The sequence below is a fragment of the Astyanax mexicanus genome, chromosome 23, assembly GCF_023375975.1.
Source record: "Astyanax mexicanus isolate ESR-SI-001 chromosome 23, AstMex3_surface, whole genome shotgun sequence".
NCBI lineage: Eukaryota > Metazoa > Chordata > Actinopteri > Characiformes > Acestrorhamphidae > Astyanax > Astyanax mexicanus.
This window is the reverse complement of record NC_064430.1, coordinates 18,485,907-18,510,993: the sequence shown is the minus strand read 5'-3', so window position 1 is coordinate 18,510,993 and position 25,087 is coordinate 18,485,907. Positions and strand designations below refer to the sequence as shown.

Below are 25,087 nucleotides of genomic sequence, written 5' to 3'. Positions count from 1 at the left end.
TCTGTGAAAATGTTTGCAATCCTGGAAGAGATGCTATTTCTTTGTAGATTGTTCTTTATAGAACCACTTGACACAAAGGGTTCTACTGCATAGAACACCAACAAGAAGAAAATAGAACAGTCTCATAGCTCCAATGCTGATTTCTGGAGTATACGTTCCACTGGTTTTTAGCTATGTTAGCCTTATAACTTCATATCATGCATATCGGTGCTTCTGCTACTTGTAATCTACAGTACATTAGCCCCATAACTCATTAACAGAAGTTGATAGAATATAGGATTCTGTTCCTTGGTAGCTCCATTAGTCATACATTTTTATTGTAAAAGCTGTGTGGTATAACTGAGAGGAACCACATGAACTTTAATTCAATCACCTTGACTAAATGCTGTTAACCACATGATGCTCAGCAGTGTGTCAGTTTCTCGCTAAATGACACACTCATCCACACGTGACTACATCATACACTCCATGCACATACACTAACACACACACACACCAACCCAGGCCCAGTTTTCCAAAAGCATATTAGCATTAAGGATATCTTAGCATGGAGAGAGAGAGTGCTTTAGAGGGAAGCTCCTTTGACCATCTTAATGCTAAGGACCTTTTGGGGAAACCCAACCAATAACAGTGTCTCAGCCATGTCTTATAATCAATTAGCATTTTTAACATTATACAGTCCTACTAAGGTTCTTCTTTGGCCTGGTTCCTCCCTGTTGCTCTTCCTCATGTTCCTTGGGAAGTTCTCATTTGAATGTTGGATCCAGTCTGTGGTTCTTCCTCATGTTTTTTTGGAAGTTCTCCATCTGTCCATATGTTTGAGTCTAGATCCTTTAAGCATTTCACTCTTCTTTAATTGTAAGTGGTTTGTCTTTTAGGTGGTGGAGAAGAATGCAGATCCAGAAGAGATGCTTCTTGGATACCTGCGGAGGAAAGGTACAGCATCCAGGGTTTATTTGTTTTATTTGAATTAGTTTAGAGATATAAACAGCTACAGGTCAGAGTGGTTTTAAAATGGGTTCTAATATGTACATTGACCTTTATCATGTGTCTTTGTATGTGTGTGTGTGCAGTTGGTCTAACAGGCACTAAGTATGGCTGTGGAGGAGGGGGCTGCGGGGCCTGCACTGTAATGGTGTCCAGATATGATCCTGTCGAAGAGTCCATTCAGTATCCTTCAGAAGGCACATCACTTGAATAGTCCAGTTTGGTGGACATACAGTACCAGTCAAAGTTTTCATTCAGTTTTTTCTTTATTGTTTCTTTAATTATTTTTTTTTATTGTATATTAATATTAAACACATAAAAAACAATTAGGGGACACATATAAAATAACATAGTGAACAGTAAAAAAAGGTTTTGTCCTACATAAACCCCTGATCAAGCTAGCTATCTTGGGTAAGCAGAGGTGGGTAGCCCAGGTCCAAAAAGTAAACATTCACCTGTGTTTTTGTTCCAATTGCCTGGGCTGATCTTCTGCAGCTCAGCCAACAAAACCCCGGGGTGAATTTTTTTTTATTTCTGGAGCTGGACTACCTACATCTGTGTTTAACTTTAGGTTTACATAGGATATCCGGTGGGTTTCGTGTTTTACAGAGAGACTCTAAGACTATGTCAGTGGCTGAATTGCATTTAGCAGGGCATTACACATGTTGTAAAGTAACATGACATTGCAAAGACTGTTATTGGTGTAAAAATGTCTTTATTTTACAATGTTTTTAACTGTTGTCTGTATCGCTGTTAGCCAATCGGAGGAAATATGTTTGAATATGCATGAGCAAGATCCAAAATCCTATTTCTCCCCCTCCACCACTAAACCAGACTTAAACGTGTTATACCGGATCACCAGAACACTTTTCTTTCACAAAAACCAGCTCACATGACATTCATTTATACTAGGGACCACAACTAGACAAAATAACTCAGCACACAACCAATAATGTCCAAACCAATGGCACCAAAAGTGAGTAAGTAAGTGAAAGTGGCCTAATTATGCCTGTAAAAAGATATAGTAAATATTTTTAAAATGTACTCACTTTTGTGAGATGCTGTGAGACACACTGTAGCATGGATTATACAGAAAATGTGCTGATGGACATATCAATCCACATGTATATCCTTATCGTCCATCTCAGCCACTGTGCGGTGACTGCCTGTTTGCAGCCCATCTGCTCTCTGTACGGAGCTGCCGTGGTCACAGTGGAGGGCATCGGCAGCACCAGGACCAAACTACATCCCGTCCAGGTGGGAATCGTTTCAAAGTTCACTGAACAGCCATAGAACACATTACACAGCCCTCGGAGTAATGTGGTTTATTAAAATACTACTTATCTAACTGTGTATGTAATATCTACAGTCCCATCCAAAAGTACTGGAACAGCATGGCCCATCCGTTATTTCTGCTGTAGACTGAAAACATTTGGGTTTGTCATTCAAAGTTGAATATGAGACAAAAGAGTCTCTGCTGGAGACTCCCGTGCAGCTGGAGTTTTTAAACACTGTGTTCACATACTGTCCACTTTATTAGACACGTCTACCTAGCTGCTTCAGCTTGTAGATGTAAAGTCAGAGACAGTGGCTCCTCAGCTGCTGAGCATGACTCATCACCCAAGTATATATATAGTCAAAGAATCTGCAGTATCGGATATATTATTAATTAACAATCCTCATGAAACGCATATACATACTACCTGATACACGACATACAATACTGATACAGATGTGGCCACTGATAAAAATAACTTTGTGTGTGTGTGTTTTCAGGAGCGTATTGCAATGGCCCATGGCTCTCAGTGTGGTTTTTGTACTCCAGGGATGGTGATGTCCATGTACACACTGCTGAGGAACAAACCAAAGCCCAGCATGGAGGATATCAGAGAGGCTCTGGCAGGTAACACGCACACATTTTTATTTGGAGTGCTAAAGATGCATACTACTGGGAGGAAAGAGGTTTCACCAAGCACCTTTATGTTAATATTGTACTTTTATGCTCTATGTGAAAATATACATGCAAACCACTGTTAATTTTGACAGGTGATTTTGGTTTAGTTTCAGTCTAAGTCTTTTGACTAAAATGTATAACAGTTTAGTCTTTTAGTCTTTTGGTTATTTCTAGTTTTAGTCAGCAAAAACAAACAACATTTTAGTCTAATAACTTTTAGTCAAATAAAAAGTATGTATTTTTATTTTTACTATTTTAGATTTGTGTTGTTATTTTGAGACTATTTACTGTATTTTTCAGACTATAAGGCGCACTGGATTATAAAGTGCACTATCAATGAGTGTCTATTTTCTGGTCTATTTTGATACATAAGGCGCTCCGGATTAAGAGCATTAAGTGACACTATTTAAGGATTTCTACATCAAAGTGTGAAAGGGTGTAACCATGTTTCCCTTCTAATGGGGAAGCTGGGAAAAGCACCTTAAAATAAAAAATATTATTTTAAAGTCAAACGAGCGCTGGATGGAGCGCTGATTCACAGATTCTCTCCTGAAAAATCTTTATTTGGGTGAGCAAAGCGCTTCTGTGTATTTACATTATTCTTAAAATTTCAGTGTTTTGTCCAAGAGTGAGCGCTAGCTGTGGATAGCAGCATAGCCAGCCCTGGCTAGCAGTGCTAAGCAGCCTCACTTTACAGTGCTACCCAGCCGCAGTTAGCAGCATAGCCAGCCCTGGTTAGCAGCATAGCCAGCCCTGGTTAGCAGCATAGCCAGCCACTGTTACCTGCGCTACCCAGCCATTGTTAGCTGCGCTACCGAGCCATTGTTAGCTGCGCTAGACAGCCCCAATTAGCATCGCTAACTCCCTTATACGCTGTAATTCATTGGTGTGGCTTTACTTCTCCCTACAACCTGAGCGGTACAATTCATCCATAAAGCATATTGGATTGTAAAATGCACTGGTGATTTTAGGAAAAATTGAAGGTTTTTAGGTGCATATTATTGTCTGAAAAATATGGTATTGCAAATATTTATTTCCAAATAAGAGCCTTAAGTTTTCTAGCATTTAAGTTATGCTAACATTAAAATGTTTTAAAGCAAGTGACATGTAAAGGTGGTGGGACAAATAAAGCCAAGTTTCTGAAAAGATACACTTCTACTGCAGTACAGATTTATACTAACATTACTGGCTTTCAGTGGACTAGACCTACAGACTTACATTGCTTACAAGTGTATTTAAAATTCATCCGTCAAGTCAGAGCAGTGTTTAGCTCTGTTCATTTGCAGCTACACAAATATATGTATACATATACATATATATCTTCTGTATTTAGTAAAATATCCAGCACAACAAACCCTCTAAACTCAAAATACAAAGCAATCACTTTATAAACAGAGACAAAGGAGAATTCTGCCTTCAGGGTTTTCTGACATATACAGTGAGGGTTAGGAAAAAGACAGAAAGCGCATTTACTAATCCGTTACTATCTCAGGATGGATTTAATGTTGATTTACATGTAAAGTGGATTAACACGGCTAACATACTTGTCCCATTAGTTTAATAGTTTGTGAAATGTAGTTAAGGCTGTATGAATAGTGCCTCGCTGCTCAAGGAAAGACGAACGTTTGTGGCCAATACAACCAAAACCCCTTAGCTAATGATCATGGATTGCACAAATTCCATTAATCGTTTTTAGATATTAAACATCGCAAACACTAAAACAGAAACAAATCAAACGAGCTAACCTAGCTAACAGAGCTGCGTTATGTATGTTACCTGGCTCCACAATTTTATCCCCAGTGAGCAGCGCCATCCAGCCCCAGTTAGCAGCGTTATCCAGCCCCTGTAATCAGTGCTAGCCAGCCCCAGTTAGCAGCGTTAGCCAGCCCTGGTTAGCAGCACCATGCAGCCCCTGTTAGCAGCGCTATCCAGCCCCGGTTGGGAGCGCTATCCAGCCCATGTAAGCAGGGCTAGCCAGCCCCGGTTAGCAGCACTAGCCAGCCCCAGTTAGCAGCGCTAGCCAGCCCCGGTCAGCAATGCTAGCCAGCCCTGGTTAGCAGCACCATCCAGCCCCTGTTAGCAGTGTTATCCAGTCCCGGTTAGCAGCGCTATCCAGCCCCGGTTAGCAGCCCTAGCCAGCCCTGGTTAGCAGCACCATGCAGCCCCTGTTAGCAGCACTATCCAGCCCCTGTAAGCAGCGCTATCCAGCCCCTGTAAGCAGAGCAAGCCAGCCCCGGTTAGCAGCGCTAGCCAGCTCCGGTCAGCAGTGCTAGCCAGCCCTGGTTAGCAGCACCATCCAGCCCCAGTTAGCAGCGTTAGCCAGCCCTGGTTAGCAGCACCATGCAGCCCCTGTTAGCAGCGCTATCCAGCCCCGGCTGGGAGCGCTATCCAGCCCATGTAAGCAGGGCTAGCCAGCCCCGGTTAGCAGCACTAGCCAGCCCCAGTTAGCAGCGCTAGCCAGCCCCGGTCAGCAATGCTAGCCAGCCCTGGTTAGCAGCACCATCCAGCCCCTGTTAGCAGTGTTATCCAGTCCCGGTTAGCAGCGCTATCCAGCCCCGGTTAGCAGCCCTAGCCAGCCCTGGTTAGCAGCACCATGCAGCCCCTGTTAGCAGCACTATCCAGCCCCTGTAAGCAGCGCTATCCAGCCCCTGTAAGCAGAGCAAGCCAGCCCCGGTTAGCAGCGCTAGCCAGCTCCGGTCAGCAGTGCTAGCCAGCCCTGGTTAGCAGCACCATCCAGCCCCTGTTAGCAGCGCTATCCAGCCCCTGTAAGCAGCGCTAGCCAGCCCCGGTTAGCAGCGCTAGCCAGCCCCGGTCAGCAGCACTAGCCAGCCCTGGTTAGCAGCGCTAGCCAGCCCCTGTTAGCAGCGCTATCCAGCCCCTGTTAGCTGCGCTTTCCAGCCCTGGTTAGGAGCGTTATCCAGCCCCGGTTAGCAGCGTTATCCAGCCCCGGTTAGCAGCGCTAGCCAGCCCCGGTTAGCAGCGCTAGCCAGTCCTGGTTAGCAGCGCCATCCAGCCCCTGTTAGCAGCGCTAGCCAGCCATGGTTAGCAGCGCCATCCAGCCCCTGTTAGCAGCGCTAGCCAGCCCCGGTTAGCAGCGACATCCAGCCCCTGTTAGCAGCGCCATCCAGCCCCGGTTAGCAGCGTTATCCAGCCCCGGTTAGCAGCGCTATCCAGCTCCTGTTAGCAGCGCTAGCCAGCCCAGGTTAGCAGCGCTAGCCAGCCCCGGAAAGCAGCGCTAGCTAGCCCCGGTTAGCAGCGCTATTTAGCCCTGGTTAGCAGCGCTATCCAGCCCCGGTTAGCAGCGTTATCCAGCCCCGGTTAGCAGCGCTAGCTAGCCCCGGTCAGCAGCGCTATCCAGCCCCGGTTAGCAGCGCTATCCAGCCCCAGTTAGCAAAGCTAATATAATTTATTACAAATAATTTCTCCATTTGTCAGCCTTTGACATTTTTGTTTAGTTTTTATATTATTTGATGAAAAGTGTAATTAATTTTGAAATTAACACTGGTGCAAACACACACACAAACAAACACACATGCATACACATTAGTTGATGTTTATAACTGAGGCTGTGTTTCTTTTCACATAAGGAAACCTGTGCCGCTGCACTGGATACAGGCCCATCATTGATGGCTTTAAAACATTCTGTAACGTGAGTAGAAACACATACAAACATCTGCACAGCTGCAGTAAATAAGCATGTGCTCTGCTGAGTGTGACTGCTGATCCACATGTTCACAGAAAGAACAGTGCTGCCAGAATGGAGAGCAACGTGTAAAATGCTGCTTGGAAAATGGATTCACCCACAACCTGGACGATAATGTAAGTCAGATATGTGCCACAAACCATGGAACTTAACCAGTATGTAAACTTGTCATGTCTCAGGGGGAGTGTAGGGGGTATTTTTTGTGCCAGGAGTGGAATAAGGTCACCCAAAAGTAGTGTGAAAGACTTGTGGAGAGCATGCCAAAATGCATGAAAGCTGTGATTTATAAGTCAGTATAGTTCCACCAAATATTGATTTCTGAACTCCTTAATAAAAATTAGCATTGTTGTCATTGTTTTGACCCTTTCTCATTTTCTGCAAATAAATTATCTAAATGACAATATTTGTATATGTAACCTGGGAGAAATGTTGTCAGTGGTTTATAGAATAAAAACACAATGTTTATTTCACTCACGTATATATCTATAAATATTTAAATCAGAGAAACTTATTTATTTGAAGTGGTCTGATATTTTTTTTTCAGAGCTGTATGTACTCATAACAGTACTGTAAGTCACAAACCTATATTAAAGCCCAGTCATACAAAAACAAAATACTGTGATATACAGTGAAATATTCAGAATCTTAAAAAAATACTGTGATATATATTTTTGGTCATACCGCCAAGCACTACTGTAACAGTGTTTATGGTAAGTCTCTAACATCGTTATTCTGAGCAGATATCTGAAGAACTGTTTAGAGTGGAGGATTTTATTCCCCTGGACCCAACCCAGGACCTCATCTTCCCTCCAGAGCTGATTGTAAGTGTAGAGTGTTTTTAATAATTTCAGAGAAAAGGTTACAGAATGAAGAATAAGTGTAATTTCATCAGTGCTGTCTTCTCTGTTCGTCCAATAGCTAATGGGGAAGAAGCCAGACGGTGGTCAGTTGTGTTTCCAGAGTGAGAGGGTGAAGTGGATCTCTCCGGCTCTTCTAACAGATCTGATTCAGCTAAAGGCCCAGTATACAGATTTCCCAATGCTGGTGGGAAATGCAACACTAGGTGCGTTTCAGTCTAAGTAGGCTCTATGCACACCAGTCCTTCAGGTTTTTGTTTTGTTTTGATCAATCAGTTTTTAATCTGCGTATGAATTAAGTATTATGTAAAGTATATAATGAAAACAAAAATGTACAAATTTTCTTATGCTTTTAATGCACCCTAGAATGGGTTTCCAGAGTCGACCACCTGATATTTAAAAGAAAGTACATTTTAGTAATTTACCTTGCAACAACGAGAAGACAAAGATCAGAGATTTACATTTTAGAATGAATTAAAAAGCCATGATGGAGCTTGTTGTAAAGAGGATCATTAAGCTTTTTGTAATTTTGAGTTTTGTCTCGGCTACCGAAGCACAGCAGCCAGAGCCGCCTTTCACTCTGATGTATATGTTCACCTGGACTTCTCTGGACTGGAACCTTTTTTGGCCTTTTTTTCTTTGTTTTTTTATTTGGCATTTGATGATGGCTGGGTCAACTATTGAGGTCTTGTGGTGAGCACTTAAATTTTTCTTTGCTGTGGAGCGACATACAGCCCAACTTCTGGTGCGATTATCAGGGGAAAAATTGCATATGACACTTGGTCACCCCGTTATTGTTATCAAAAACTGAAAGTGAAAAAAAAAACTTTTTGTTAACTAAAACTAATAGAAACAATAATTTAAAGAAAAAATGGTAACTAACTAGAACTGAATTGAGAGTTTATACAACTAACTAAAATGAACTGAAATTACAGCGAGAATACATTCGTTTTCTTGTTGGCAATTTATTTATAAGCTCTGTTTACACTTGAGCAGTTTTACAGAAGGCGCCAAAATGCAGCACCTCACAGTCCGTGGCATTACTTCTTATTTACAGTGCTTGCGCTAGCTGTGAAATAACAACAAAAAAACGCTGCAGAATGGTGTGTGGGCTTAGAATCTGACCGTGAGGGAGATAAAAAAGCATATGTCTTGTAGTAAAACAGGAGATACAGTATGTGGAATAAGCACCACACAGCTATAAGTCCATTTGAGAAGCAGCATAAGAGCACTTACTGTGAGTACATTTACATGTGAGTAGCTCATACACCAGAACCACCCAGGCAGGAGGATGAACTAATAAAACTCTCTCTCACTCACACACACTCTAAAAGATCTGTATTTCAGACAGCTGTGTTCTTTTCTTTGATATAAATGTAAGGTACATAATAGTTAGTTTTGCACTGATATGGTAAAAAGCTGTATCTGTATTTATTGCTTGGTGTCCATTTTCTGCTTTATTTCTGAGTTGATAATTTTGGGGAAAATGAGTGAAACCTGTAAAGTTTATTGGGGTTCTGAGTTTTTTATTTTTTGATTGAGCTCTATTGGCTATTTTAAGCAGCAGTATTAGATATATTTTGCACTTAAGGCTGCTAGCTTGTGGACTTTTAACAGCTTTCGTGCACAGTTGGTTGTTTGACAGGAAATTAATATTTTTTAAGCGGTTTCTTTTGTTGAGTTTTATTACATAACACCTTTTTGAATCCTGCACCTCACAAATAATCCAAAGTATGAAAAAAAAAAAAAAAAAACTAACCAAAACTAAGCACTAATAAAATAAAAACTAGCAAATTAAAACTAACTGAATTGGAGGAGATACGAAGGACATTAGCAGCTCAGCGATATGTGAGATGTCACATGTTGCCTTTCACGGCAGATCTAAGAAATGTGTTGTCACTGCAATATTGTAATCATTTACATACAGGGGGTTGGACAATGAAACTGAAACACTTGTCATTTTAGTGTGGGAGTTGCAATATTGCAATGCACACAACATTATGGGTGACATACCAGAGTTCAAAAGAGACAAATTGTTGGTGCACATCTTGCTGGCGCATCTGTGACCAAGACAGCAAGTCTTTGTGATGTATCAACATCCACGGTATCCAGGGTAATGTCAGCATACCACCAAGAAGAACCAACCACATCCAACAGGATTAACTGTGGACGCAAGAGGAAGCTGTCTGAAAGGGATGTTCGGGTGCTAACCCAGATTGTATCCAAACAACATAAAACCACAGCTGCCCAAATCACGGCAGAATTCAATGTGCACCTTAACTCTCCTGTTTCCACCAGAACTGTCCGTCAGGACAGTAAATTATTGTGGTCTAGAACACACAGTTTGAGTTGATGTTGTGTGGTGAGTTGGTGGGGCCTCCATTGGTCTTGTAGCTCCTAAACATGTCTGGTCATATCTTGTGTGTTTATGGAAAGGGAGGAAACTGGCTACAGAAGATTTTCGCTAAGGGTTTCAGAAAGGATTAACAGAGTGGTTTTGATTCCAGGGCCAAAGATGAATCTGAATGGAGCACTGTATCCTGTCCTCCTTTATGCTGGCAGGATTCCAGAACTGAGGACCATTACTTGGAGCAGCAGTGGTGAGTCAGAAGGACTACAAAGCAAAATCTTACAGACATTTAGTGTTATTTAAGAGCTATGAACATAAAGCGGAAACTACTGGTTCTGTTGCCATTATAAATACTGATATGATACTTATCGTTATCAAATATTTATATCTAGGGGTGGAATTAATATCAAAGAGAATGATTTAGGGAGGAGCAGTCATGTTTGGCTATAATTTTAGTGTTAATGGTTGCTGTGTCATGCTAAAACCTTAAAAAAATACACTGTCTGCTGCCAAAAAATAGCTACCAAGGCTATTAATGATAGATCAGATTAACCAGAATAAATGTACTCTGGGAGATGTAGGCATCAAGATTTGTAGGTTCTCAGATCTCTAGATCTGTTTTGAATGTTTTGTTATGAATTTTTATTTAAAAGACTGATTCATTATAGTCCAGCCTATATATATTATATATTATTATATATATTAAAAATATTTAATCAAAACACTCATGTAGTTCTACTGTTATTTACGTTTTTTGTTTTAAATTACTCCTGAACTGATGGAACTGAAATCTGTTTGGATACTGTCTGTTGTTTAGGGGTCAGGGTGGGTGCAGGATGCAGTCTCTCGGCCCTGAAGGACGCTCTGCAGATGAAAATGGAGCAGCTGAACCCAGAGGAGAGCCGCATCTACCAGGCTCTCTTGCAAACCCTGCAGTGTCTCGCTGCCAAGCAGATCCGCAACATGGCTGTGAGTTTTGATTATACTAGAACTGTAGTACACTCTAAAAAAAAATATTTGAGTGATTGAATTGAATAGCCATTTTCCTTCCTTAAAAAATACGTTTTTGTAAAACATTACATAGGTGAAGAAAATGTTTAAAAGATTTGCTGTAAACATTCTTTACTAGTGTAAAAGTTCTCCACACTCGCATCTTCTTTTGGAACCAATTTTTTTTCCCTATGGCATCTTTGAAACAACACTTTTGTTTCTAAAAGTGTAGTGAAACTTGCACAATTACATTTTATTTGTATACAGTTTGAACATACAATATCAAAGCCTTTAGCAAAATCTTTTTTTTTTTTTTTTTTTTGGTTAGTGTGGTTAGTTTAGAGGAATTATCAGGACTGTAGATGCAAAAAGCATGTCCATGAATTCCAAAAGTCTCACAAGTGTGTGTTTGTGTGTGGTTAAATCTACAGACCATTGGAGGCAACATCATGAGTGCTAACCCAAAGTATGATCTGTGTAGCGTTCTTGCCGCTGCACAATGCACGCTTCAGATAATCTCCACAGGTTGGTCTATTCTTAAGGTTTATTACTTACTTGCTGTTTTTGTAGGTTCCTCATAATGATTTATATTAACACTTTACTTACACAAATTAAGCCACATAAAACGGTTAAGCGTCACTTGTTACGCTTAGTGTCAGTTTACTAATCTAGTTTACTAGTATCAGTCTCTATGACAAACGGACCGTTTTCTAGCTGAAATATACAAGCTGTACAGGGCTAGGATAGGAATGCTGGCTTAGGTACAGTAACGTTAGTAATCCTGAAGTACTAAAAGACTGGATGCAGTTCTCTGTAAATTTATGACTGAAATAGCACTGCTAACATGGCATGATTCATGATTGAAATTGCACTGCTGATGTACTGTATATGTATTGTGCTTCATTGTAGATTTGCATGTTGCATCGAATGTTTGTTGCTTTTTGAATATAATGTCATCACAAACAATTCGGTTATTTAGCATTCAATGCTTTCAATACTGTATATAACCCAGTTACTAGCTTCAAAGATGTCAAATTAGTAGGCGCAATTTAATTCACATCATAAGACAACTGATTCACACCACTGCCGGTGTGGCTGAATTAAGGTAAACCTACTATTCTGAACAAATTAATCAATTCACGAGTATTGATTTGACTCAGTTGAGCAAGACGTTCAAACGCAAGCCTGCAGCGAGAGAGCAGCAGCGCAAGAGCAGCAGCGCAACAGCACCAGCGTGCGTAGTTTGCCAACAGCTAAAATCAAATATGTCCTCTCTCATCCGCAACTTTTGAACAAACGAGCTTGAGGAGTGAAGTGTGAGCATATTTTGCTTATCTCGCTAATGAAGACAAGAAAGCAACCAACACCACAAACCCAGTTTACAAACGCCGTTAAAAATTTCTCCAGAGCAAAGGAATAAACGTGAGCGCAAGCTCTAAAAAGCATTGAGCATCACTTGTCATCCTTAGGATGATTAGTTTACTATCTCTTTACAAACTTGCTGTTTTCCTGAAGAAAAAACAGGAACTGTGCAGGGCCAGCTGAGTTATTTTAGAGTTAGCATCTGTTTGTCTACCAAATAATTGCCTTTTTCTGTGTCAATTTTACTCAGATTTGACTTGAGTAGCACTACTGAGGTACAATTATGACTAAAATTGCACTGCTGAGGTAAATTGTAGTTTGTTGGTTTGACTGCAGGGATAATAAATGTGAAGTGTTAAAACATAATTTTTTAAACTGTAGTTTTATAATTGCTTGAAAAATGCGTTTAGTGTTTCATTTTAGTGGATCTTTAATAATAGCCCAAATTAACTCATATCTAGTTCTACTGCTGTATTAGTTTGTGTTTTAATGTCCAGATAAGCACATAAGAACAGGCCCAGAGTCTGAAAGCCCACAGTGCCATTAGCTTCCTGGTCACTTTCATTCTCTCTCTCTCTCTTTCTCTCTCTCTCTCTCTCTCTCTCTCTCTCTCTCTCTCTCTCTCTCTCTCTCCTTTCAGCTGGTGTTCGGGAGGTCTGTCTGAATGAGGAGTTCTTCACAGGCTTTGGTAAAACAGCACTGAGGCCGGACGAGATTCTGCTGGCTATAGACATTCCACACTCTAAACCTGTGAGTCAGCCAAAAAGCACAGACTGAGCCTGAGGCTAATGCTAATCATGCTTGGGGTCATTTATCAGTTCAGGGCTTTTAACTTGAAGCTCGAAATTATGATGACTTTACCAAGTGTGTCTGTGTCTATCAAGAAGAGTTAAATGGCTCAATGGCTCCTTTTACAATCATTGGAATTAAATTCAACTTTACGGGCCCTTTTTTTAGCGGTCTATAGGCAAGCCATCAACTGTGCAGCTTGATTTAGGGTGTCAGTGTGTCTTTGCTATCATAGTGACTGGATAAGTATGCCTTTGTGCGGTTAGCAAAAGGCATGTACTAATTCTCTTAATTAATCACGGTTGTGTTTTGGGGCATAACATGAACTAAACCAATCAGCATGTCTTGTGCCATGTACACTCTGACTTTGGCGGATTGGTATTTTAACGGCGAAGCACTTCTGTGCTTCTCAGCACAGGGTCATTTATGGGAAAAGCAATGTTAATATATTTTGTATAATTATAATTCTGATTTTTGTTTATGTAAATGTTTTCGTAAGCTTTGTTGCTATTTAAATGATGCAGGTGCAAGGTTGGTGGGGTATAAGATAACAATGACCATTGCGGCGCACCTTGTGCAGGGTGTAAAATAGGGCCCAAAATGTATTGAATTTAATAAAGTTTTCAATACTTAAGTGAAACTGTAGAATTGAAACCTGTATTGAAACCTGCACTTACAGTACTTGTACTCGTACACGGTTGGAAAAAAAAATCCTACCTGAGCATTCCTACTTAGTGCTAATTAAACATGCTAATGTCTGATACCCATTTCTGGCTGCAGTGGGAGTTCATCTCAGCGTTTCGTCAGGCCCAGCGGAGGGAGTTTGCCTTCTCCATAGTGAACGCCGGCATGAAGGTGGTGTTCAGAGATGAGTCTGCAGTGGTCGAGTCTCTGGACTTGTATTACGGAGGTGTGGGTCCCTCGCTGGTCAAAGCCAGGAACACCTGCAAGGAGCTGTCAGGAAGGTCAGTAACTTCCTTTCCATAGAAAGTGCATGTAAACTGCTGTAGGAAGAAAGGTATGGGCTAAACTGCTGTAGGCTGAATGTGTGAGGCTAAATTGCTGTAGGCTGAATGGGTGGGACTAACATTTCACAGTTTTAAACTAGATGGCTGAGGCTAAACTGCTGTACGCCAAATAGGTGGGGCGAAACTGCTGTAAGCCAATTGGGTGGAGCCAACCTGCTGCATACAGAATTGGCCAGACTAACCTACTGTAGATAGAATAGGTGTTGCTAATCTGCTGTAGTCTGAATGGGTGGGGCTATAATGCTGTAGGCAGAATGGGTGGAGCGAACCTGCTGCAGAAAGAATAGGCCATGCTAAAATTCTGTAGTCTGAATGGATGGGATTAAAATAATGTAGGCTGAAAGGGAAGGGATAAAACTAAACTGCTGTAGACCTAATGGGTGGAGCCAAAGTGCTTTAAGCTAAAAGGATATAGCTAAACTAAGCTAGGCCAAATGGGTGGAGCTAAATTTCTGTAGGTCGCATGGTTGGGCCTAAAACTAACCTGCTGTAGACTGAATAAGTGGGATTAAATCTAAACAGATGTAGGTTTCGACACAATAAACACTAAAAAAGTCTAAAACAGTCTTCTTTATACCAGATTTGGACCAGGCTGTGCTCTTTCTGACCAGTGCTTCTTCTCTACATTAGACTTTGGGACGAGAGTCTCCTGGCAGAAGGAATTCGGCTCCTGAAAGAGGAAATCTCTCTGTCCCCTGCTGCCCCTGGTGGTAGGGTGGAGTACCGCAAGTCTTTGATTCTCAGCTTCTTCTTCAAGTTCTACATGCAGATGCTGCTGGAGCTAAGACAGCGGGTGCGTGTATTCAATTTTCCTTCACATTGTATCTTTTGTTATTAATATCTCTACTTGTTTTAGAATTTTCAGTTTAATTGTATTAGTATATTTTTTAAGGGAGTGGCTGTAACAGATGTTCCTCCGGAGAACCTGAGCGCCTTGACCCAATACAGGAGCGAGCTGCCACAAGGGCACCACACCTTTCAGGTGAGCAGACCTGACTGTACAGAGAGGGCAGTGCCAGAGCAGTGTTTTCAGATTCCCACTTAAAAATGAATATTTAATATGAAATTAAAACACCTGTCATTTTAGTGTAGGAGGTTTCATGGCTAAATTGGACTAGCCTGGTGGCCTATCTTCATTAATTGCACATTGCACCAGTAAGAGCAGAGTGTGAAGGTTCAATTAGCAGGGTAAGAGCACAGTTTTGCTCAAAATATTGCAATGCACACAACATTATGGGTGACATACCAGAATTCAAAAAAGGACAAATTATTGGTGCACGTCTTGCTGGAGCATCTGTGACCAAGACAGCAAATCTTTGTGATGCATCAAGAGCCACGGTATCCAGGGTAATATCAGCATATCACCAAGAAAGACGAACCACATCCAACTGTGGAAGCAAGAGGAAGCTATCTGAAAGGGATGTTCGGTGGCTAACCCGGATTGTATCCAAAAAACATAAAATCACGGCTGCCCAAAACACGGCAGAATTCAATGTGCACCTCAACTTTCCTGTTTCCACCAGAACTGTCCGTCATCACAATAAATTATTGTGGTCTAAAACCAGGTGTTTCAGTTTCATTGTCCAACCCCTGTATATCAGAAAGAAACAGCATTAGCAGTCATGAATGATCCATAGAAATTATTATTTTTTGGCTGAAACAGAGACTGGACAAAATCAAGCATTATGCCAAAACGGTTTTATGGAATTATGAACACGGTTTGTTGCAGGTTTTGATCAAATTTGTCACTGTTTCATAAATTAAATAGCTTAAATCTATTTTAGCCTTGCTTTTCAAATAAAAAGCAATTATAAAACTACAATGAAATAATATGATATAAATATAAATAAACAAAGAGTAAGTATAGTATAGTGTAGTATACTAGTGCATCTCCACAAATTAGAATATCATTGAAAAGTTACTTTATTTCAGTAATTCAGTTCAAAATGTGAAACTCATATATCATATAGATGTATTAGAAACAGAGTGATCTATTTTAAATGTTTATTCCTTTTACTGTTGATGGTTATGATGAATACAATGAAAATCCAAAAATCAGTATCTCAGAAAATCAGACCAATTGGTACTTTTGGCAGTGTGGGCAGTGTGCCAAGTCCTGCTGGAAAATGAAACCCATATCTCCAAAAACGTTGTCAGCAGAGGGAAGCATGAAGTGCTGTAAGATTTTCTAGGAAAACACTGGACTGATTTGATATAACACAGTGGACCAACGCCAGCAGATGACATCGCAGATGACTCTCATATCCATCACTGATCATTAGTAAATTTTGCATTTCATTTGGAATCAAGCAACCAGAGTCTGGAGGAAGAGTGGAAAGACACACAGTCCAAACTGCTTGAGGTCTAGTGTCTTAAGTTTCTACAATCAGTGATGGTCCATATAATTTCACTATTGAATTGAATTACTGAAACAAATATTCTATCCATCTTTGATTGTCCGCAGATGGTGTCAGATGATCAGTCCTCCACAGATCCGGTAGGACGTCCCAGAATGCACCAAGCAGCATTCCAACAGGCCACAGGAGAAGCACAGTACTATGATGACATCCCTGCAGTGAAAGGGGAGCTCTTTTTGTCCATGGTGACAAGCACCAGGGCTCACGCCAAAATCACGTAAGCAAAGAAAATATTTAATAACTAGAAAAGTTGCATAGCTTAAGAGGTTTCCACAATAATGGTCAGTATTTTATCTAGGGATTGGTTGAGGTATAGCAGTAGGTTGCTCTAGAGTTGCTAAAAAGGGTGGAATAAGCCACGGATAAGCCATGGTCTGCACAGATCAGTCATAATGATTCAGTTCGAATGTGAACAGTAAGAGCTTGGCATTGGACAATTATTACATGGGTGATTTTGTTTGAGATGGCAACAAGTTATTTAAAGGTCTATATAACGTCTTCTCCCACAGACTCCCAAAAGCACCGAACCTATCGTCTTCATCAGAGATTCCGAACCGAGTTTTCCTATACAGAATGACTTTTGCTTTTGCTATGGGGTTAGATAGTGGTTGTTAGAATGCTGCTATGTTGTTGTAAGGCAGGTGCTAGGTATTTGCGATGAAAAAAAATTGGATGTACACCCAATGAAAGCATTAAGTGGGTTTATGGATAGTTTTGGTTCTTTTGAAATATAATATAAGGCAAAGAAATCAGATTCTTTCAGACTTTCATATTTTAAAATTCTTTGATTTTATTCACTTCACATTAAGGACACATTTAATTTGGACAGTTTTCCACATGAGGTCATCCCATTAGAATGTGTATCATTAAGAGAGATAAGAAGATGACAGCATCATCGCTTCATCTCCAGACGAGCTGTGATCAGTTGTGAATGGGACACAGTAGGGTGTGTATTTCAGCAATTGTAGAGAGTGTTGATCCTCTGGATGTCGATGACGGACAGGTCCACTCTCTGTCCAATCTGCACTGATGCATCAGGAATAGGAGTGATGGTGTTCAGGCCGTTGATGGTGAAGGCCGTTTTCCCATAGTGCATCACGGAGGAGTAGTCGTACGGTGTGTTGAGGTTGTTGGTGTTCTCCTTGTTGAAGTTGTACTGCATTGTAGGGTTGATGTTCTGCCAGTTGATGGTCACGTAGCGGTCGCGGTCACTCCTGGTGTGCTCGTGGTAGAAGCCCAGAGCGTGGTTCAGCTCGTGCTGGACGATGCCGTGGTACACGCAGCCCCTCGTGCTGAGAGAGACCACCTGCTTCCCACCTGTTCTGCCCAATGAAGAGTAGCACCTGAGAGGAGAGAGAGAAGACCGTTCAGGTGACTGAAGTAAAGCTATGGACAGTGCTCTTCAAACAGGAGGAACACAAGTGGAAGATCATCTAAAAGCTCCTTTTAATACTTCAGCTGCTCTCACCCATCTCTGTTCTCAATGCTGAGGTAGTCGATTTCAGTGCTTCTGTCAACAAAGCGAATGCAGGTCTTGCTGTGGAAGGTGGCCATGGCCCCGGCAATCACAGCCCTGTCAGTGGATGCTGTAAAGAAAACCATCAAAGCATCACCAATCAATAATCAGATCATAGCCTCTCTTATCAATAAGATGATGAGAACTGGAAAGAGTGAAGCATGAGCTTCTACTTACAGAAGTCGGCGCTCACTGTGAAAGGCACCTGCACTAAACCAGTTGAGGACTTCTTCCAGAAGCAGTTGTTGTTGGCACAGACCAGAGCGTTCCTGGTTCTTGGTAAGACTATGTCTCCCTCCAGCAGCAGTTCCCTGGATCCTTCATCCACAGATGGAAATGAGGGTTTGATTAGGAAAAGCAGGAAATGGAGTTTAGATCAAAACTATTCCAGGAGTTTCTCAGTCTAGTGTCCTGTTTTGGAGCAAAGCTGAGAATTCTTATCTAGAACTAATAGAATAAGCAGCTTCTTTACCGTTGTTGGTGCTCAGAATTCTTGTTGTGATGTCCACGTGCTCCATGAGAGGAACAGCCTGGGTGAGGCCGAGCATCAGCAGGGCTAGAATGGAGAGAGAGGCTGTGGGCTCCATGTTGCTTCAGTGTGTGGAGATGATCTGGATGCTCCTTCAGTGAAGCTCAGTGTCTGAACCCTGTCATACCTGCTCTTTTATACACATGGACACACATCGGTGTGGCTGTCTGGGGATTAAAGCTAGGCTCTGTCCACTGTCTAATGTGTGGAACTAAAGGGAGGAACCCTCTGAGCTCAGGAATCTGATTTGTAGATGATTGTTCTCTACATAAACAGCAGCTTCTCTTTAAGTGATTTTCTTTTGTAGAACAGTATTTACATTCTCTTTTGTGTTCCTCAAGGTTCTGCTTAAGGTTCTAATAATGTTACCTACATATGAACTCCAATTTCTAAATTCTACCTACATATTTCTTATTAATGATCTGCTGAAAATGAGTTTATTCTGTTTAAACTGGTCTCTAATCCCGACTCAGTTAATCTCTCTAACATGTGGAACTAAAGGGAGGATCCTCTGGAGTCAACAAGTATTTTAAAACTCACACTGTCACGTTGTTTGGCTAATCTGTTCTAATGGATAGGTTGTAGGTTTTTGTGATTCTCAGACAGTCTGGTTGTTTGTACTGTAATAAATGTCTTTCCATGAACTGTACTTTTGCTGTAAATGGCAAAAGTACCAGAAAAATGTATCTGAAAATAGGATATAAGTATAGTATATTACACTTAGTAATCTTTCCTAATGTAAATTAATAACAAAATGACAAAATATAAAGAATTAAATTGATCAGTGTTTCCAGCGCTGATGTGGATCAATGAGTATAATCAGTCAGTTGAGGGCGGGGCCAGATACCACTTAACCTTTCCAGGCAGACTTAGTAGAGCATGCTCCTGCAGGGTATCTGTAATGTTCTGTGTGGTCTTTCAAGGTGAATTGTACTCTTGAATAGGTATCTGGTTAGTGTTGTGATACTCACTGTAATGGACTGAGTGATCTACTCTCTAGAGGGGTGTCTAGTTATTTTCTGATACTTACTGTACTGGGCTGAGTGGTGTACTCTTCAGAGGGATATCTGGTTAGTGTTCTTATTCTTATTGTACTGGGCTGAATTATGTATTCTCAAACCTGAAATCTGGTTCTGATACTCACTGTACTTAAAGATGCTGTAAATCTTAACTAGATGTTATGGTCTGATTTGGCTCTTAGAATTCAAACTTGTAGAGTTGCTTGCAAAAGTATTAATATGCTTAAGACTTTTTAAATTTTGTCACCTGACAAACGTGCTCACAAACTAGCACATACTTGTGAAGTGGATGAAAATGATACATGATGTTCAAAATTTTAACGCAATAAAAATCTGAAAAAAGTGGCGTGCAAAAGTATTAATCCCCCTTTACTCTGAAACCCCTAAATAAAGTGCAGAGCAATCGATTGCCTTCAGAAGTTTCTTAATGAGTTAATACAGTCCAGCTGTGTGTAATAAAGTCTCAGTGTAAATAAACCTGTTCAGGTAGGGCTCAGTAGTTTGATTGTGAACACTAGTGAACAACCAGCATCATGAAGACCAAGGAACTCACCAGACCGGTCAAAGATAAAGTTGTGGAGATGTTTAAAGCAGGGTTAGGTTTAAAAACATATCCCAAGATTTGAGCATCATACAGAGCACTGTTCAGTCAGTCATCCAAAAATAGAAAAAGTATTCTACACCTGCAAACCTACCAAGACCTGACTGTCCACCAAAACTGACAGATCGAACAAGGAGAGCACTGGTCAGACAAGCAGCCATGAGGCACATGGTCACTCTGGAGGAGCTGCAGAAATCCACAGCTCAGGTGGGAGAATATTTCCACAGGACAACTATACGTTGTGCACTTCACAACTCTGGCCTTTATGGAACTGTGCTAAAAAAAGAACATTTTTGGAACTAAGACATAAGAAGTGCTGTTTGCAGCTTGACTCAATCCATCTAGGGGGATATGTGGAAGAAGGCTGCAAAAGACAAAAGACTGGGAAGGAGATTCATCCTCCAGCAAGACAATGACGCTAAACATGCGGCCAGAGCTACAGTGGAATACTTTTGTACGTCACACATTTAAAATGTTTATTAATTACACATTTAAAAACCTGTATCATTTTTGGTCCACTTCACAATTATGTGCTACTTTGTGTTGGTCTATCACTTAAAATCTCAATTAAATACGTTTAAGTTTGTGGTTGTAAGATGATAAAATGTGAAAAAGGTCAAGAGTTATGAACACTTTTGCAATCCACTGTGAATGTACAGGGCATGGTGCCTCCAGGACCACGGTTGGGAAACTGTTATAACTTTGATATTATTATGAAATGAATGAAAACGGAACAAGAAAAGGAGATTGATTTGGGACAAAAAACTTGGGAAGTTCTACGTAATATCCATCTCAGTATTTTTCCCAGAAGGCAGTGAACACATTGCTCACAGCATTTCTTTATAAAAGTGAATGTAGAGATCAGCTGTTTGCTATTGTCTTTGAAGATTTAGGGTGAAGCTGATGAAATCTGATTCAAATTGATTTTCTAATGTCTATAGCTGTGTATAAAAATCAAGTAATAACACATCGGTTTGTTTTGTATCATAGTTTACTTTACCTGTAGTGCTGCATTAAGATGCTATACTAAGAACCTGCTAGTCTTATTTTCTTGTTCATCATAAACACTCTACATGTAACTGAGTATGTTGATGATTTTCTCCAATATCACGAATCATAACTCTTATTTTTATGGATTTCATTGAGTTCAAATATTGTTTGTCTTTATTAATATATCATAATATGATGTGATGCTGTATACAGTTGGGGTAAAAAATAATAATCAGATTCCAGTGAAAATGCTTTGATTTATTTTACTTCACAATAATGACACATTTAATTTGGACAGTTTTCCACATGAGGTCATCCCATTATAATTTGTATCATAAAGAGAGATAAGAAGATGACAGGATCATCACTTCATCTCCAGACGAGCTGTGATCAGTTGTGAATGGGACACAGTAGGGTGTGTATTTCAGCAATTGTAGAGAGTGTTGATCCTCTGGATGTCGATGATGGACAGGTCCACTCTCTGTCCAATCTGCACTGATGCATCAGGAATAGGAGTGATGGTGTTCAGGCCGTTGATGGTGAAGGCCGTTTTCCCATAGTGCATCACGGAGGAGTAGTCGTACGGTGTGTTGAGGTTGTTGGTGTTCTCCTTGTTGAAGTTGTACTGCATTGTAGGGTTGATGTTCTGCCAGTTGATGGTCACGTAGCGGTCGCGGTCACTCCTGGTGTGCTCGTGGTAGAAGCCCAGAGCGTGGTTCAGCTCGTGCTGGACGATGCCGTGGTACACGCAGCCCCTCGTGCTGAGAGAGACCACCTGCTTCCCACCTGTTCTGCCCAATGAAGAGTAGCACCTGAGAGGAGAGAGAGAAGACTGTTCAGGTGACTGAAGTAAAGCTATGGACAGTGCTCTTCAAACAGGAGGAACACAAGTGGAAGATCATCTAAAAGCTCCTTTTAATACTTCAGCTGCTCTCACCCATCTCTGTTCTCAATGCTGAGGTAGTCGATTTCAGTGCTTCTGTCAACAAAGCGAATGCAGGTCTTGCTGTGGAAGGTGGCCATGGCCCCGGCAATCACAGCCCTGTCAGTGGATGCTGTAAAGAAAACCATCAAAGCATCACCAATCAATAATCAGATCATAGCCTCTCTTATCAATAAGATGATGAGAACTGGAAAGAGTGAAGCATGAGCTTCTACTTACAGAAGTCGGCGCTCACTGTGAAAGGCACCTGCACTACACCAGTTGAGGACTTCTTCCAGAAGCAGTTGTTGTTGGCACAGACCAGAGCGTTCCTGGTTCTTGGTAAGACTATGTCTCCCTCCAGCAGCAGTTCCCTGGATCCTTCATCCACAGATGGAAATGAGGGTTTGATTAGGAAAAGCAGGAAATGGAGTTTAGATCAAAACTATTCCAGGAGTTTCTCAGTCTAGTGTCCTGTTTTGGAGCAAAGCTCCTGAGACTAAGAATTCTTATCTAGAACTAATAGAATAAGCAGCTTCTTTACCGTTGTTGGTGCTCAGAATTCTTGTTGTGATGTCCACGTGCTCCATGAGAGGAACAGCCTGGGTGAGGCCGAGCATCAGCAGGGCTAGAATGGAGAGAGAGGCTGTGGGCTCCATGTTGCTTCAGTGTGTGGAGATGATCTGGATGCTCCTTCAGTGAAGCTCAGTGTCTGAACCCTGTCATACCTGCTCTTTTATACACATGGACACACATCGGTGTGACTGTCTGGGGATTAAAGCTAGGCTCTGTCCACTGTCTAATGTGTGGAACTAAAGGGAGGAACCCTCTGAGCTCAGGAATCTGATTTGTAGATGATTGTTCTCTACATAAACAGCAGCTTCTCTTTAAGTGATTTTCTTTTGTAGAACAGTATTTACATTCTCTTTTGTGTTCCTCAAGGTTCTGCTTAAGGTTCTAATAATGTTACCTACATATGAACTCCAATTTCTAAATTCTACCTACATATTTCTTATTAATGATCTGCTGAAAATGAGTTTATTCTGTTTAAACTGGTCTCTAATCCCGACTCAGTTAATCTCTCTAACATGTGGAACTAAAGGGAGGATCCTCTGGAGTCAACAAGTACTTTAAAACTCACACTGTCACGTTGTTTGGCTAATCTGTTCTAATGGATAGGTTGTAGGTTTTTGTGATTCTCAGACAGTCTGGTTGTTTGTACTGTAATAAATGTCTTTCCATGAACTGTACTTTTGCTGTAAATGGCAAAAGTACCAGAAAAATGTATCTGAAAATAGGATATAAGTATAGTATATTACACTTAGTAATCTTTCCTAATGTAAATTAATAACAAAATGACAAAACATAAAGAATTAAATTGATCAGTGTTTCCAGCGCTGATGTGGATCAATGAGTATAATCAGCGGGGCCAGATACCACTTAACCTTTCCAGGCAGACTTAGTAGAGCATGCTCCTGCAGGGTATCTGTAATGTTCTGTGTGGTCTTTCAAGGTGAATTGTACTCTAGAATAGGTATCTGGTTAGTGTTGTGATACTCACTGTAATGGACTGAGTGATCTACTCTCTAGAGGGGTGTCTAGTTATTTTCTGATACTTACTGTACTGGGCTGAGTGGTGTACTCTTCAGAGGGATATCTGGTTAGTGTTCTTATTCTTATTGTACTGGGCTGAATTATGTATTCTCAAACCTGAAATCTGGTTCTGATACTCACTGTACTTAAAGATGCTGTAAATCTTAACTAGATGTTATGGTCTGATTTGGCTCTTAGAATTCAAACTTGTAGAGTTGCTTGCAAAAGTATTAATATGCTTAAGACTTTTTAAATTTTGTCACCTGACAAACGTGCTCACAAACTAGCACATACTTGTGAAGTGGATGAAAATGATACATGATGTTCAAAATTTTAACGCAATAAAAATCTGAAAAAAGTGGCGTGCAAAAGTATTAATCCCCCTTTACTCTGAAACCCCTAAATAAAGTGCAGAGCAATCGATTGCCTTCAGAAGTTTCTTAATGAGTTAATACAGTCCAGCTGTGTGTAATAAAGTCTCAGTGTAAATAAACCTGTTCAGGTAGGGCTCAGTAGTTTGATTGTGAACACTAGTGAACAACTAGCATCATGAAGACCAAGGAACTCACCAGACCGGTCAAAGATAAAGTTGTGGAGATGTTTAAAGCAGTGTTAGGTTTAAAAACATATCCCAAGATTTGAGCATCATACAGAGCACTGTTCAGTCAGTCATCCAAAAATAGAAAAAGTATTCTACACCTGCAAACCTACCAAGACCTGACTGTCCACCAAAACTGACAGATCGAACAAGGAGAGCACTGGTCAGACAAGCAGCCATGAGGCACATGGTCACTCTGGAGGAGCTGCAGAAATCCACAGCTCAGGTGGGAGAATATTTCCACAGGACAACTATACGTTGTGCACTTCACAACTCTGGCGTTTATGGAACTGTGCTAAAAAAAGAACATTTTTGGAACTAAGACATAAGAAGTGCTGTTTGCAGCTTGACTCAATCCATCTAGGGGAATATGGGAAAGAAGGCTGCAAAAGACAAAAGACTGGGAAGGAGATTCATCCTCCAGCAAGACAATGACGCTAAACATGCGGCCAGAGCTACAGTGGAATACTTTTGTACGTCACACCTTTAAAATGTTTATTAATTACACATTTAAAAACCTGTATCATTTTTGGTCCACTTCACAATTATGTGCTACTTTGTGTTGGTCTATCACTTAAAATCTCAATTAAATACGTTTAAGTTTGTGGTTGTAAGATGACAAAATGTGAAAAAGGTCAAGAGTTATGAACACTTTTGCAAGCCACTGTGAATGTACAGGGCATGGTGCCTCCAGGACCACGGTTGGGAAACTGTTATAACTTTGATATTATTATGAAATGAATGAAAACAGAACAAGAAAAGGAGATTAATTTGGGACAAAAAACTTGGGAAGTTCTACGTAATATCCATCTCAGTATTTTTCCCAGAAGGCAGTGAACACATTGCTCACAGCATTTCTTTATAAAAGTGAATGTAGAGATC

At 40.8% G+C, this 25,087-nt stretch overlaps 3 protein-coding genes across 3 annotated transcripts in view; 1 reads left to right on the top strand and 2 right to left on the bottom strand.

Annotated features, from left to right (window-relative positions):
- Positions 1 to 25,087, top strand: part of aox5 (aldehyde oxidase 5) — a 70,631-nt gene that overhangs the window by 754 nt on the left and 44,790 nt on the right. Inside the window, exons 2-17 of the mRNA XM_049471366.1 lie at positions 879 to 936; positions 1,074 to 1,170; positions 2,136 to 2,244; positions 2,764 to 2,890; positions 6,529 to 6,590; positions 6,680 to 6,760; positions 7,385 to 7,465; positions 7,563 to 7,707; positions 10,009 to 10,101; positions 10,669 to 10,820; positions 11,273 to 11,366; positions 12,844 to 12,953; positions 13,773 to 13,957; positions 14,651 to 14,813; positions 14,913 to 15,002; positions 16,485 to 16,654. Of these exons, the coding sequence (XP_049327323.1) occupies positions 879 to 936; positions 1,074 to 1,170; positions 2,136 to 2,244; positions 2,764 to 2,890; positions 6,529 to 6,590; positions 6,680 to 6,760; positions 7,385 to 7,465; positions 7,563 to 7,707; positions 10,009 to 10,101; positions 10,669 to 10,820; positions 11,273 to 11,366; positions 12,844 to 12,953; positions 13,773 to 13,957; positions 14,651 to 14,813; positions 14,913 to 15,002; positions 16,485 to 16,654 (1,817 nt within the window). The remainder of the gene's footprint in view (positions 1 to 878; positions 937 to 1,073; positions 1,171 to 2,135; positions 2,245 to 2,763; positions 2,891 to 6,528; positions 6,591 to 6,679; positions 6,761 to 7,384; positions 7,466 to 7,562; positions 7,708 to 10,008; positions 10,102 to 10,668; positions 10,821 to 11,272; positions 11,367 to 12,843; positions 12,954 to 13,772; positions 13,958 to 14,650; positions 14,814 to 14,912; positions 15,003 to 16,484; positions 16,655 to 25,087) is intronic.
- On the bottom strand, positions 17,211 to 18,604 carry LOC111191931 (hatching enzyme 1.2). Its single transcript, XM_022668127.2, has 4 exons — positions 18,426 to 18,604; positions 18,131 to 18,271; positions 17,906 to 18,023; positions 17,211 to 17,780 (listed from the first exon to the last, which is right to left on the bottom strand). The coding sequence occupies exons 1-4, from the start codon at positions 18,538 to 18,540 to the stop codon at positions 17,393 to 17,395; spliced, it is 762 nt and encodes a 253-aa protein (XP_022523848.2). The 5' UTR covers positions 18,541 to 18,604; the 3' UTR covers positions 17,211 to 17,392.
- Positions 21,330 to 22,737, bottom strand: LOC111197482 (hatching enzyme 1.2). Its single transcript, XM_022686888.2, has 4 exons — positions 22,559 to 22,737; positions 22,255 to 22,395; positions 22,030 to 22,147; positions 21,330 to 21,904 (listed from the first exon to the last, which is right to left on the bottom strand). The coding sequence occupies exons 1-4, from the start codon at positions 22,671 to 22,673 to the stop codon at positions 21,517 to 21,519; spliced, it is 762 nt and encodes a 253-aa protein (XP_022542609.2). The 5' UTR covers positions 22,674 to 22,737; the 3' UTR covers positions 21,330 to 21,516.

Bases quoted from the DNA above. Each gene is read 5' to 3' on its own strand.
- LOC111197482 (XM_022686888.2), bottom strand. From the start codon at position 22,673: ATGGAGCCCACAGCCTCTCTCTCCATTCTAGCCCTGCTGATGCTCGGC. The intron at 22,396-22,558 runs GTAAAGAAGCTG...CTGTGGATGAAG, and splicing joins AATTCTGAGCACCAACAACG to GATCCAGGGAACTGCTGCTG. The intron at 21,905-22,029 runs GTGAGAGCAGCT...CTCTCCTCTCAG, and splicing joins AGCATTGAGAACAGAGATGG to GTGCTACTCTTCATTGGGCA.
- LOC111191931 (XM_022668127.2), bottom strand. From the start codon at position 18,540: ATGGAGCCCACAGCCTCTCTCTCCATTCTAGCCCTGCTGATGCTCGGC. The intron at 18,024-18,130 runs GTAAGTAGAAGC...TTTTCTTTACAG, and splicing joins CACAGTGAGCGCCGACTTCT to CATCCACTGACAGGGCTGTG. The intron at 17,781-17,905 runs GTGAGAGCAGCT...CTCTCCTCTCAG, and splicing joins AGCATTGAGAACAGAGATGG to GTGCTACTCTTCATTGGGCA.